This window comes from Ascaphus truei, chromosome 4 (assembly GCF_040206685.1).
Source record: "Ascaphus truei isolate aAscTru1 chromosome 4, aAscTru1.hap1, whole genome shotgun sequence".
In the NCBI taxonomy this organism is placed as follows: Eukaryota; Metazoa; Chordata; class Amphibia; order Anura; family Ascaphidae; genus Ascaphus; species Ascaphus truei.
The window spans coordinates 310,146,016-310,160,390 of NC_134486.1; the positions used below are offsets into that span (position 1 = coordinate 310,146,016).

Genomic DNA, 14,375 nt, shown 5'->3' on the forward strand with positions numbered 1-14,375 from the left:
CACTCACACACACACCTCTCCCTGCACTCACACACACACACACACACACACACATCCCCCCTCTCCCTGCATCAGAAGCTATCTGATTGGTTTATAGCCTGTCACCTGGTGTGACCGTCGCTGTAAAAATCCAATTCTACTGACTACAGAGATTTAAGTCGCTCCGTTGCCGTTGCGGCAACTATAAGCGCATGCAACAGATTCAATGCATTCGTTTTGACGCGACGGCACTATAAGCGCCGCCATAGTCATACAACAGTTTTTCATTCAGGGCCCCAGGCACAGAGACCACACACCACACTTTATGCAATATTGTAATATCTCTTTATGCTTATCGATGCGTTATGCGCTTCCATGAATGACCACTTTTAGACCTCAGGGGGAGATATATTTCATAGTTGCTTAACTGTTCTGAGACCCTGGCCCCCCTTCTTCTGTTTTGGATATCCCTCTGTATAATCCCATTAATGGTAGTCCCATTGGGGCTCCTAACGGGTCCTGTACAAGTGACCATAATGTCGGTGTGGGAACTGCTACTTCCCTGCCACCGAAGAGGACTGTAAGGCTGGGGCCATAGAGGGGGGGAGCAGTGCGGAACCGCGCTGACGCTGAGGCTCGCCTGCTGAAGCTGTGCGATTTCATGCACATGCAGGCGAGCCAGCGGGCGCAATCGGGAGGCGGGGAGAGGTGGGGGAGGGGCAGTGACGTCGCTGGGCCAATCACCCGCGACGCACTGATGTCAACGTCACGGCGCCGACATCACGGCGCCGTGACGTTGACGCTGCTTCGCGCTGATTGGATGTTTTCAGCCGACTGCGCGCTGAAAAACAGCTTGGCTATCGGCTGAAAAATCCAACTCGTCAGCATGCTTGCGGACGCTCGCGTGAGCCCCCTCTAAAGACATCCCCATTGAGGATGCCGGGGCTCAGCGCGGCTTGTCCTTCTATGGACGTGGCCTTAAATGTAGATCCACGGTTAGAGACGATCCGCTGGCACCCAGGAGTCCTCGTTACTAATGCCCTTTGTGGAATGCCGTTTGCATACGGTACTTCAAAGCTCATCTTGGACTACCTTAATCTTCTAATGGGATCCTGATTTAAGGGGTACTATCCTTATCTACAACAAAAACATGGAGCCCTGGCCTATGCTTTTACTTTATAAATATTAGTTGTCCACTCTCCCCGATGCTCCTCTACTCCTGCAACCTAACCATCTCAAACTTTTCACTCCACTTATATAATTCTACATAATGTCATGATCCCATGACAACTCAGGGTGGGGCCCGGTACACGCTAACCATACAAGTAACCCTTTAGAGGGGGTTTACACTTACTACCTTAGCAATAGTTTGACAATACAAATAGTGCAGTGGCTCTCAATTATGCTGTAAATGAACTAGCCTGCATGCTCCATACAAAACACAGCACTGGGATTTCATCATCACAACTACCACTCATTTCCACCTCAACTGTATTGCAAAATGTATAATGCATGTAGTGGGGTTTTTTTCTTCCCAAATTACAATTTCCAATTAAGTGAGGTTATTATTTAGAGAAGCGTGTTGGGAGCCATGGGGAATTAACTAAATCGCCCTCTTTATAAATAACATTACAATAGCTACTGGACTTGGGCAATGTGCTCAAACATCCAGCAATGCCGTCTCTAGCTGCTCCAGACACCAAACCCCTCACTGTTTGGAGCAAAGCACCTTTGTGCGCTCACGCAAATGACCACATGGAATTGAACATCATTTTAACGTAATAATGCCTATTTGTGACCCTTGTCAATTAAATCCATTCCTTATTAAGGCAGCTTCTTTTTGTGACTGGCAGCTTCTTTTTGTGACTGTCACCTTCTGTCTGACACCACGGGCTTAATTCACGAAGCTCTGAAAACTGCAGTATACTTTAATGGTAGTTTTCCCACAACCAGTCGCATAGAACAAGTATTTCATTTGCACCCATTAGTACTTTCTGTTTGGAGTTTGTTAATCTTACTTCTTACATTTGGTGCAGATCTCTCCAGAACAGAGTTTACCACCATCTCAGACCGGGAGTATTATTACAGTATGACACACAGAGAAAGGAAAACTGCGCCATGTATTGGCGCACATTGTTATAGATCTCATTATAATATTGCGCTGACTATCTCGTCCTGTAATTACTAAATACTAAAGCTCTGCACCATGTAGTGTGTTAACCATTTAGTGTCCTAATGCTATTCTAGAAGGGCACAAGGATGGTAACCGAAGTGGCCCTTGTGCCATTCCCAGAAAGACCCAGCATGGGAGCATCAGATAAAGTCTGCAATTTGTATTTGGGACTTCCTCTCCCGTTTCTGACATTGGTGGGTGGATCCGGGTGCTGCGATTGCTACACCGGTGATGACATAGCCTCGGGTAAAGGGAATTCCAGGACTCAAGAAGTTATAACAGTGAAACTTGTTAAGTAACACATAGGTAGTTCACTGTCCTAGCAGTTCAGTGTGAGAGTCAGATCTGTAATGAACTGCTTTTGTACGCCTCTAGTGTAAGTCCATAAAAAGGTTTGTGAACATTACCTATATCTAAAATGTTAACACATGTGCACTCAAGAGAGCAAAGGTCTTATATAAAAAAAATATCATCAGGAATGGTTGCTCATTTAGAAATTAACCAAACAAACCATGCGGTATAACAGAAGACTTATAATCAAAAAGATTTCTGCATCATTACCCAGGCAACATAAAACACTTCTGCAAGCACTGCGACAGCTTTAATAAATACATACATCGTGAGGAGTCAGATACAAATGGGTATTTCAAGCAGAGCCTGCTTCTGCATATCTGTTGTCTTATGCCAGTGGTTTCCAAATACGGTCCTCAAGAACTTACAATAGGTTACGTTTTAAGGATATCTCTGCTTCAGCACAGGTGACTCAATCAGTGACTTAGTCATTTTGACTGAACCACCTGTGCTGAAGAAGGGATATCCTTAAATCTGTCCAATTGGGGGTTCTTGAGGACTGGAATTGGAAAGCATGGCCTTTGGCCATCCATCTGACAATTTGATGGTTGCTACAGAAATGACAACTGAGGCTGCCTGCAGACACTGGCTTTAGTAATGTTAATGGGGCAGAATGGTTTAACGGAGTCAAACCTATTACCTGGCCAGGTGTGTGAATGCTGAAATCCAGCCCACAAGCAAACTCGGTATGGTGTTCTACAGTTTCAAGCAGCGATGAAGGCTTGGAAAAGTCCCAAAACCTACAGAGAGAAAACAGTAAAAAAAAACTAATTAGATTATTTACAACAAAGCATTTTGTCTGTGACAGCATTTGGTCCTCGTAACTAGAGATGAGCGAACCTGTCCAAATCCATTCCCTGGATTGTTTTGACAAAATCCGTCAACTGATTGGGTACTGAAAAATCAGAGCGGATTAATCTGAATCTGTCATTGGACCTGGGTGTATTTTTTAAGAATCCGCACTCACGTTCCATATTGAATCCGAAATCCACGGCGCGGATTGTTAAAACCCTCTGCGACCGCGGATTTAACCTGAGTGCAGAGTTTTAACAATACGATGGCGGATTATTCATTTGCCATGTGGATCGTCAGTGATAAGAAAAAAAATCTGAAAAGGGCGAATCGCCCTTTTTGAGAATGGTCCAACCAACGCAGATCCAAAACCAAAAAAAAAAAAAGGTTGTCCATCTCTACCCGTAACTATAAAGAATTTTTCAACAAAAAGGGTGCAATATAGGATTTATAATTAAAAAAACAATTGTTCTATACTGTAGAGCAGAAGTTAGTACCTGTATTGGTGCTGGAAAGGTATGAATACCTGATAATTCACCAGCATGATACCTCATCATACATGTACATAGTGTGCACAGAGCTTTAAAAACGGTCAAGTGATTTTTAACAGCTCTTATCACTAATAAAGGAGTACAAGAGGAGTTTGCCACAAAGAATAAACAATTACCATTATTTCATTAACTACTTTATCAATAATGTCACTTTGACTAGATTTCTTCCCAAATAATGTCAAGTGGGGTTCTCTTTGCTTATTTAACAATTTCAGTGCCGGCTTAGCGGAAAAAAACAACAGCCACAGAGCAATGTCCTTTAGTCCTCATCAGCAGGAAAAGGGTTACTGTTTTTCCTGATTAATCAGAGCAATATGGGAAAATATGTACTATGATTGTAAAGCACTATGCTCCCTCATGTTCTTACGAATTAGCTTTAGTACCAGTGCAGACAATATGTAAACGTCTCTATTCTATCATGAGATTACTTCTCCATTCGGTTAGGCCTTCTAACTATGGAGGAGATTCACCTATGGCTTGTGGAGGAGATTCACCTATGGCTTGTGGAGGAGATTCACCTATGGCTTGTGGAGGAGATTCACAAAAGCAACTATTTTTGATGAAAAGAAACATAAGAAATACACTATAAAACAGCTGTCACATGCATACAAGCATATAGAGTGAGGAGCTATTTATTTTTGTAGTTATTCCCTTACTAGTACAGTAAGTTTCCAGCAGTTGTGATTTTATCTGTCCATCACAATAAGAGGAAATGCTGGTGACCATTTAAAAAATTAGTTATTGATCCCCCATACAACTAGAAAAATGTAAAAAGGTCTGGGACAAAAGACAACATCAGTAACAAACACAGATTTTCCTAGCCATATTCTAGCATATTCCTAGCCAATATCTACTTTAAAGTGTTTGATACACAATCTGCTCTCATATTAAGTTAAAAACAATAGCAAAGACTTGCTTCAACCACTCTCCCATCCACTGTAAGATCAGAAATAGTGGCCATTATTGTGCCTGGTTTGATAAAAGTACCCGTTGAGAATTAGAGATGTTTAACATTACCTCATATGCTCAACCGTGCAGGAACCTACCACAACCTCCTGCAAAGGTGCCTTAAAGCAGCAGTTCAAGCTGCCGTTTAAAAAAAAAAAAAAGTCCATTCAGTACAGTATGTGCATCAATAGAATCTACACACTGACAAGTGATTAGCTAAGTTGCCGATCGATCCGTTCTCCTGTGATCGATCGGTAAAGATTCGGATCGGGGTTGATTAAATTCCTGTCAGTGAAGCAGAAGAGGCCCCAAGATGCAAAGTTCTGTGTGGAAGATCATGTGAACAGACAGTAACTAGATACAGTACAATTGTTGCACTGCTAGAGAGAGGGCAGGGCTCAAAAAGGGGTGTGCCTGAGCCGGTTTCAATAGAGGAAGGGGATGGGACTTTGTAAATGGTTGCTTGATGGTAGGATATTGCTTGAACTGCAGCTTTAAAGTACTTATTTCCTTGCTGTAACATGCATTTTTTACATACAAATTAGGCTCTTGCTTATTTTATAACCATCTAATTCCCAATATTAGAAAGTTTTCATTTCATTCGAGTTTTCTGCATATTACTGGAAACCAATAGGCATTAGGTGTTCATGTTTTACATGTGTGAGATGTGTCACCCAGGTTGATCTGCCTAAATGTGCAATTCTGCATGTTTAAATATTGCTATACTGTTATTTAAGAGGTAGGAATCTGCAACTCAAAAAAAACAACAAAAAAAAACCAACTAACTGTGAAACACCCAAAATAGTGGTGAAAAGGGGGTACATATATATTTATATAGCCTTAATCTTGTTTGGTCCCAACTTAGGAATTCAGCATTAATCATGTACTGTAAATACCCGTTTTTAATGTTTCCTACACACCCCAATGGCTATGCCATTCTGTTTAGATATTCAGGATGTAAAAATAACTCTGTGACATTTAATATCAATTTCAAACCAGGTTGTACAGGTGCATGGAATGTGGGGATCTGCCTGCGCTTCCGTGTGCACTGTGGCAAACTGTATTGCTGTCAGTCAGTGGGGTAGCGCATGAGGGAGCTCCGCTGGGCCACGGAATTGACTGGTGCAGGGGGTTGTTGGTTGCTTACCTCACCTGCATCTCCAGTCTGGGGCCTGCTCTCCTCGGCTACTCCTGCGTGCCACCGTCAGAAGGAAATCGGGTAAAGATGGCGGGTTCCGGCGCAACTGCAGATGACTGACTCAGAGAGGCTGCTGGGATACTTCAACAGCTTTATTGTTCCAAAACACACAAGGGCTAACACCGCATTCTCCCCCTCAACGCGTTTCACCCTTAGACGAAGCCCTATTCCTAAGGGTGAAACGCGTTGAGGGGGAGAATGCGGTGTTAGCCCTTGTGTGTTTTGGAACAATAAAGCTGTTGAAGTATCCCAGCAGCCTCTCTGAGTCAGTCATCTGCAGTTGCGCCGGAACCCGCCATCTTTACCTGTACAGGTGCATGGCTGGTTTAAACAAATGTCCTGGAAATATGGAACGTTAGTAAAGAAAATAAATTATTTACAATGTTTGTCAAGTGTTTAGTGGATAAATGCATACTTGTTAATTATAATTTTTTTCTATCGAGTTTGTATTTTCCTATTATTTAATATTTCAAATCAGAAGCTTGAAGTACAGCATCCCATCACTGCATGCTCCACCACCATTTTCAGAGTGCAGCCTGGATTTTAATTGTGTTCTTCAAAAGGAAACAATAATTATATGTGTGGGTAAAATCTCACTGAGTCATTTTAGCACACAGAAGCACCACAGGTTAAACAAACACCAGGAGTCAAGAGAGTAAGTTTGCTTAGCATGCGTACGGCACATAAATGTGATTGGATAAATGAACATCAAGGTATCCTTTCAACGGTAAGCTTTAGCAACCATCCTTCTTCAACACTGTCCAGGTGAGAGACCAAAGAATTAGAACAAAAGAATCAATGTACTGACACCATTGCTGAGTAGTGGCTGCAGAAACACATGCAAAGTTTTTCATACAAATGTGCATAATAACAAAATCCAACGTCATAGAGAATTTTTTTTTCTTTTAAAGAATGTGTACTGTATTTCCATAATTATGCAGAGTACTCTATGTATATCTTCACTTCTGGCCCACAAGTAATCTTCATTAAAGAAAATAAAAGAACCCCAATTCAGACTTTTGCCATTTAGGGAAACGTTATCCTGTCCTATAACATCCACTAATCACCAACAGGAAAGTCATTTCCCACAACAGGGGTTTCTCTATGGGTGTATGTACAGTATGGGTGGTATTACAGGCAATAAGAGGTGGCAAATAAAGATCAGATTCCGTGGGGACCAATTATGTTTTGCACTTGTTTCCACTGACAGGATGAGAGGTTTTATATTGCTTGTTGATTTGCTTAATCCTAACAATCAAGTATTATTATTTTAGAAAGATTGGTAAATATAACCTTAAATATAGAAGGGTTGTACACAGTATACAGTGCATTTTCATCAAACATTCCTTTTCCAAATTGTGGGGTCTATACTGTATATCAATACAAAAGGGGAGCAATTTGGGGGCAAAACAACCGCGCCAGATACAGTATATCAAAGCGAAAAATCCTATTGCTTTCAATACATAGATTCCAGTCAATTAGACAAGGCATCACACACAATTGTTATTGCAAAGGAACATGTGTTTCTGAAGTAGGCCAACATTCAAAGTCTTGACATACTAGATGAGTGCAGATGAATGGGTACGCGTCACTAAGGATATGCCAAGATGACTTTCAATTTGTTAGAAAAGGCATTTAAATTGAAGCAATTGGTTTTAAGGACAGTGTAAACAAAAAAAACAAATCACATCTGATTATTTCCCATTTCATTAGGTTTTCCATTGTTCCAATAAATCAATAAAAAAAAAATGAATCAAATTATATTTTCCTAAAATTTTTAATCTAAGGGGTCTATTCACCAAGCTCAGAAATCATTAACAATTGTTCATGTCCAGCGTAATAAATGAAACAGTTATAGATGCTTGGTTAATTATTATTGATTACTTGAGTTATTGTACACAAAGCTATGGTTTTTGATGGAATAAATATATACATCTTGTACATCAATAATTTTTGTTGACATGTATTTTATAGCCAATAAAATGAATATGCTGCAGTGTAAAACAATGCTGGTTGAAACAACATACAGAAATCATTACAATTTAGTCAAGTGCCAACCCATGGATTCCTGTAAGGAAAATTGTAAAATGTATTGTTAGCTGTTTATTTATACCCATTAATTGTGCACATAAAGACTCGTGGGTGTCAATATGAAACACGATGCCCTCAGTCTTCAGCCTAAAGCATGGAACATAAATAATTGCTTAATCCTGAAAATGGCAACACAACAAACCAATTGAACCATTTTCTGCTGTCATGTTTTGTCCTTTGTTCAGAGAACAGTGATATATTTTCACAGCATGTCACTATATACAATATATATGAACATATTTTAATAGAAGAGTTGAAAGACCGTTTGTGACGGAGTTCTCTAATGTTACCTATGACCCACTTACAAACCCCTTTTACTATAAGCCCTGAAGCAGACTGAAGTGTGGTGGTGATGGTGGTGATGGTGGTGGTGCAGTCCTGGTTTTGTATTTTCATTTGCTGATCTAATGGCAAGTATATTAAGTATAACAAAGGAGTATGAAAAAGGATAGGCCTGGATCCCTATCACACAGGTGACCTGAGGTCAGCTGGCGGTTATCAAAATCTAAAATGCATTGGTCAAATATTTGGAGTTAAGGTGAAGTATTGAACTCGCTTATCTATAGTATGATTGTGGAATGAACAGTCCTTTTCTTCGTTCTCTAATTGCCACTCTAATTCACTCTTTCCTTCCTTTCTCCTTTGTTGGACGTCTGAATTAATTACCGAACAACAAAGAAGTGGATCATTCTACTGTAGCTTGATAAAGGGCGCACGGCCTGAAACGCGTAGGTGTGCGTTTTCTGTGTCCCCCAGGGGTTATGTTTGATCCCCTTATTTAATAAATAGAATTCTTTTTGCCACCATGAGCCTCCTCCATTACTTTTAAGCAGTGCACTGCCTCTGTTCACCTATCTTCTACTGTAGCTGTGAGCCATTTTTTTTTTGTAAATTCTTTATTTTATTTTCAATCTTTTAACAATTAACATACATAATACATACAAAAATCAAATATTTTGAATACCGCATTATATTAGCATCCCTCGTAATTGTAAACCTCATAACATAAAAGCAGTCTATAGAACCAAATCGGCGCAGGGGAAGAAAGACCCACTCAAGTCAGCAGTACTCAACGGGATCGCCACTCCAAGATGGCCGCCACTCCATCCGTCTCGGCAGCCCGTTGCACCCATCTCTGGCTGTTTGTCGGTTTGTACGTGCCTCCGACTTGTCGGGTCTTCTCCCGGCTCACCTCAGCTGGTCTCGGCTGCAGCCGCAGTCAGGCGGTTCCACCCGTCAACATGGCAGTCGTTCCACGCCACCCGGTCACTCCGTCTCTACCACACAAGAAAGTGAATTCTTCCTGGCTTTTATATGGTCAGGGTGGTGGTCCACAACACCGGGGTCCCCCGCTATTATATTTTGGGGGTATTTCCCCCCTTTAATATTAGGGGAAATCCCTTCCTAGGGCCCGGAACTCAGGAGCCGCACGTCTTCTCCTCCCTGCAGCTGGCCACGTCCCCCTGTGGGTCCCTTTTATAGGTAGTCTGCATTTTGCAGGCTTATCAAATAGAAAACAGAAAAGTTTAAAATGAAATGGAACAAACATAAAATAATAGAATAAAACTAGACTAGTTAAGTTCATTGGAGTCTCCCTATTGCTGCTTACCTTCTGGCGAAATATTGCTGGTCCAACCAAAACAAAGGTCGTGACTGACCAAAATAGCCCGCTGCAGAACTTTCTAATAAAGCCAGGCTCACATCCTCACAATTATAATAAAGGGAAAGAAGCCCATTCTGGAATCTCAGCCAAGAGGATTCAAATACAGGTGGGATATTGAAAAGGTTGTTTGCAGTTGATTCTTATGCTATATTGGTGAAGTAAATTGGGGTAAGATTTCTCAACAGGTGGCAGCTGTAAATTTGCATTTCAGATGCAGACTACGAAGAACAAATCTGCAGAGTGTGCAGAACAACCTCTAGATAAGCACAACTGCATTTGAGCAGCCACTGATTATTCAATGCTCAGCAAGTTCTAACCATATTTTGAAGATGTTATGGTTGGTAAAATTGTGATAACAATCCTCCACTGTATAGAGAACTATGTAGAATAAACCCTCCAGAGCTTATTTAAACAATGTAATAAACAGTGTGCAACAGATTCTGCATAATCGTCTTTATGGTGCTTTATCACTGTTCTGCAGGACTTTACACAATCTTCATTTTCTATTCCCATTCTTCATTTAGCATACATACATTAATTGAGAGCACTACATTGGCAGCCATATGCACAGACAGTGATAAATTAAAATAAGCTATTAAGCTGGTACATGGCCAGTATACAAATTTGGTTTCATTTGCAACGAGACGTCTGAACTAAAAAAACTCAATAACATACTACTGTCACCATGAAAGTACATCACCCGATATGGACTCAAGAACGTAAAAAGAGAACACCGACTGCTTGGTGCATCCATAATTTAGGATTGTGTGTCAAACTAAAAAAAAAAGAGAAGGAGCGGCTAAGTGAGTAAAGGCACTGATTCTGATAACAATCACACTGAGTTTGAAGCAGGGCAGCCTGGTTCAACTCCCGATGTCAGCTTCTTGTGATCTTGGGTAAGATACTTTACCTACCTGTGCCTCAGGAATCATAAAACATAGACTGTAAGCTCTATAGGGCAGGGACTGGGTCTGTAAAAATCCTTTGTGCTGCGTACCGCACACTATATGGTAATTATGAAGCGCTTTAAGTCCCATTGGGAGAAAAGCTCTATATGAAATAAAGTTAGTAGTAGTATTGCATTGCAAATTGACACAGGTGGGAAAAAGATATACAATTGTTTGGGTTATCGCCTCTCCTAACCAATGTAAATTCCATAAGAGTTTGAGAGAAGGAACCAGAAGTTTACATTTTTTTTTTTAAATAAATAAGGTTTCCAACCGTGATAGATGCTAAGAGCTGTAATTCCAAAAGTTGTTCATCCTATGCTTTGCAGCCCCATCCTGCACGAAAAGGATTAATGCCCGTGCAAGCATCATCTCCTATTTTTCTACACTGCTGATCCGCAGACTTGCAGAGTCCTAACATGATAAAATAGCCCCTATGGAAATATAAAACAAAAATCGTACACAGGATGCTGATTTATAACCACCGATGTTTCCTAAATGTCCTACTGAGATCATTTCAAGACATTTGTCCATTAACTGTTGTGTTTTTTTTCTTCAAACTCTGCATGGAAAATCACTGCGCTCTAGCCTCTTTATATTGCCTGGTAGTTGGCACCAAACCAAGTAATGAAATTAAGCAGCATCACATAAATAATGTGTCCTCTTGCACTCTGCTGTATCCTATTAGAACCATGTTTTATATATAAATAAAAATTAAACAATTTATTGCGTACAGTAAGCTGACTCGGCATTGGCAGAGGTTAAGCGGTGGATCGTGCTGCACTTAAACAGACCACAATTGGATTTCTGGCTTTCGCTACCTGAAAGGAGCAATTAGCAAAGTGATAGATCTTTCCAGTTCACCAGCACTAGGAATAACAATGAGCTGTAAAACGTAGGAAGCAGAGATAGAGTAGGAGGGTAAAGGAAATGGGGAATCTCACGCTGCTCAGCCCATCACTTAGTGAATCAATACAATGAAATACACTGAAGAATTAATCTGCTTTTGAGTCACTGTAAAAAATGCTTTTTGCCCAAAAATGTTTTTTTTTTTTTTAAATCTTATATTGTGTTAGTTGTTAAAAAATAATAATTGCAAATTGCAGCAAATTGGGAACCAGGAAGTGAAAGAAAAGAAAATAGTTAAAAACAGTGCTAATTTAGGGGAATTTGAAAAATTGAGAACCATAGGAGTGTGTATATATGTATGTGTATGTATATATGTACAGTATGTGTGTATGTGTGTATATATATGTGTTTGTATATATGTGTGTATGTGCGCATATGCGTAAAAGTGGTGCAATTCTGGGGGAGAAAATCAGCCGCAGACGTGAACAAGAAAAAAATCAAATGTATTAACAGTAAATTGTTTTTTTTCTTTGATACATGTGGAGCAATGTTTTTGCCCCAGAATGACGCCACTTTTGCCTTGATACAGTACATATGCCCCAAAGAGTTGTATTAGTATGAGACATCAAAAGTTGCACATATACCAGTATTCCTCACTCTGCATCAAATAAAGCCACCAGGTGTAGGTAGCGTTAACCTCTACTCCTAAGAGAGCGGTGTCAAATCTAAGAACAATGAACAGCAAAATTGAGGCAGATGCAAACATTTGCTCTGTTTTGGAACAAATTGAACCATTTTGATACATATCCTCCTCTGAATCAATTAGACTAAAACCTCTGGCCAGCGAGGTATGTACGTCAGAAAAAGTTAATGTTTCACAGGATTCACTTGCAGGTACAGCTGATAAAATAATGAAGGAGATACTTTATCTGTTCAGAGAACACAGGGCAACTGTTTTGTTACCATTTCACATAACCAGTAGTTTATCTGTAGACCAGATCTGGGATCAAAGAGGAAAATATGAGACTGTTGTGTCAATCAATCAATCAATCAATCTATCTATCTCTACATCACCCAAGCCAGATGACTTAGAGGAAACGATACAGCACAAGGTAAGTGGAAACAAACGTGAGTGTACTGTGTTAGCTGTCCAGAATAACCAACTTTTCGGCCTGCTAAGGGACCTTCATCCTGGTGGGTGAGAGCACTCAGACAGGATCTGGGATTAGCTGCTCCAGAGACAGAACACCACAGTTATCAGGGTGGTGCCACATAATTAAAGGGGGACAAGAGTTTGGAGACTTTTGTTCCCTATAGTGCTCTTGTGGTGAGGTAAAGGGAAGAACGTGACAGCCAGCACCATTTTTAACCCTTTTTTCCCCGTCCACGTGGGAAGCAGCCAATGCCTCTGTAGCTTGCCTAGTAAAAGCTTGATTGTTGCAATGGCGTTTTATATTTTGTCAAAAAAACAAAAACTGCTTTATGACATAGCCGTGACTATTGTACGTTTTGAAGTACTGGTACGTTTTTTCCTCAGAAAGCCCTTAACTAAAGCAGTTTCCTGTGTTTTCCGAGACATGTTTGCAGGTGTAACTCACATATATGATGCTTAGAAAGAGTGCATCATTTAGATACGCTACATTTAGGCATCATCACCAGTGAATAATGAAGTCCGAAAGGAAATAGCACAGTAAATGGTACAATTACTGTGAGGACATTTTCAGAGGCTGCAGAGAAGGGCTTTAGATACAAAAAGGGGCAGACAGAAGACATCCTTGAGCAGAACTCAAGAGGCTAGCAGGGATATAGCGAGAAATTGGGGATGAAATATAAGGAGGGGCAGAGGGATATTGAAAGAGAAGAGCATCATTTTATAAGTTAGTACTGGATTTATTGGGAAGCCGGGAGGGAAACTTCAATAGGAGAGAAGCAGAGACAGATTTTGGAGACAGTGACGTGATTCTAATAGCAGCCTTTAGGATAGATTGTAGGGGAGGAAGTAAGAGGCAGAAAGGCCAGACAATAGAAAGTGACAATAGTCAAGACAGGAGAGAATTAGGGCTTGTATTAGAGTTTTAGCAGTAGAGCTGTCAGAGATGTCCCTGGTGGGAGTTGAACTCGGAGCCGTCCTGCTCATGTCTGGCAGTTCTTCCTCGCTGCCACCAGGGCTGCTGATCCTGACTGCCTTAGTCTGTTGACAACTCACTACAGATCATAATGAGATAATCACCTGCACCTGTCCCATGCCTCCAGCCTCACCTATATAAACCTCCTCTTCTTTTTCCTCTTTGCTTGTTTATACTGGTACTTCCTCGTAGACTAGATCACTGTCCTGATGCTTATTGTTGTTCATGTTATCGTTGCCAGACCCCTGCTTCCCCTTTCGACTACGCCTCTTGCTGCCTGCCCTGGTCTTTGCCTGTGACCCCGACTACGCCTCTCGCTGCCTGCCTTGGACTTTGCCTATGACCCAGTCTACGCCTCTCGCTGCCTGCCCTGCCATTTCCAGCTACTGGGATCCACTCCACAGTTGCCGCCAGACTTGACTAGAGCAGACAGAGGAAACGGCATATCTTTGCAGTGTTATGGAGGAAAAAAATTGGCAGGTTTTAGCGACATTGTGAATGTGAGAGAAGAGTCAAGTGTGACATCTAAGCAGCATGCCAGTGATACTGTATAACAGTGCAGCCAACAGTAATGAAGGGAGCAATAGGGCCAGACAGGGGAGCAAGTATGAGGGGCTCAGTCTTTGATGTTTGAGTTGTTAGTGGGCCATCCAGGATGATATTGCAAAGAGACATTCTGCGACTTTGGGTTGGGCTTGAAAAGTGTC

The 14,375-nt window shown here is 41.1% G+C and overlaps 1 protein-coding gene across 2 annotated transcripts in view; it reads right to left on the reverse strand.

Annotated features, from left to right (window-relative positions):
- The window catches only part of PEX7 (peroxisomal biogenesis factor 7), a 158,077-nt gene that overhangs the window by 10,266 nt on the left and 133,436 nt on the right, over nt 1-14,375 (reverse strand). The window contains exon 9 of one of the 2 annotated variants that reach the window (XM_075597836.1): nt 3,144-3,243. The exons of the other annotated variant lie outside the window; for it this stretch is intronic. Within the exon in view, the coding sequence (XP_075453951.1) occupies nt 3,144-3,243 (100 nt within the window). The remainder of the gene's footprint in view (nt 1-3,143; nt 3,244-14,375) is intronic. 2 annotated transcript variants of the gene reach the window in all.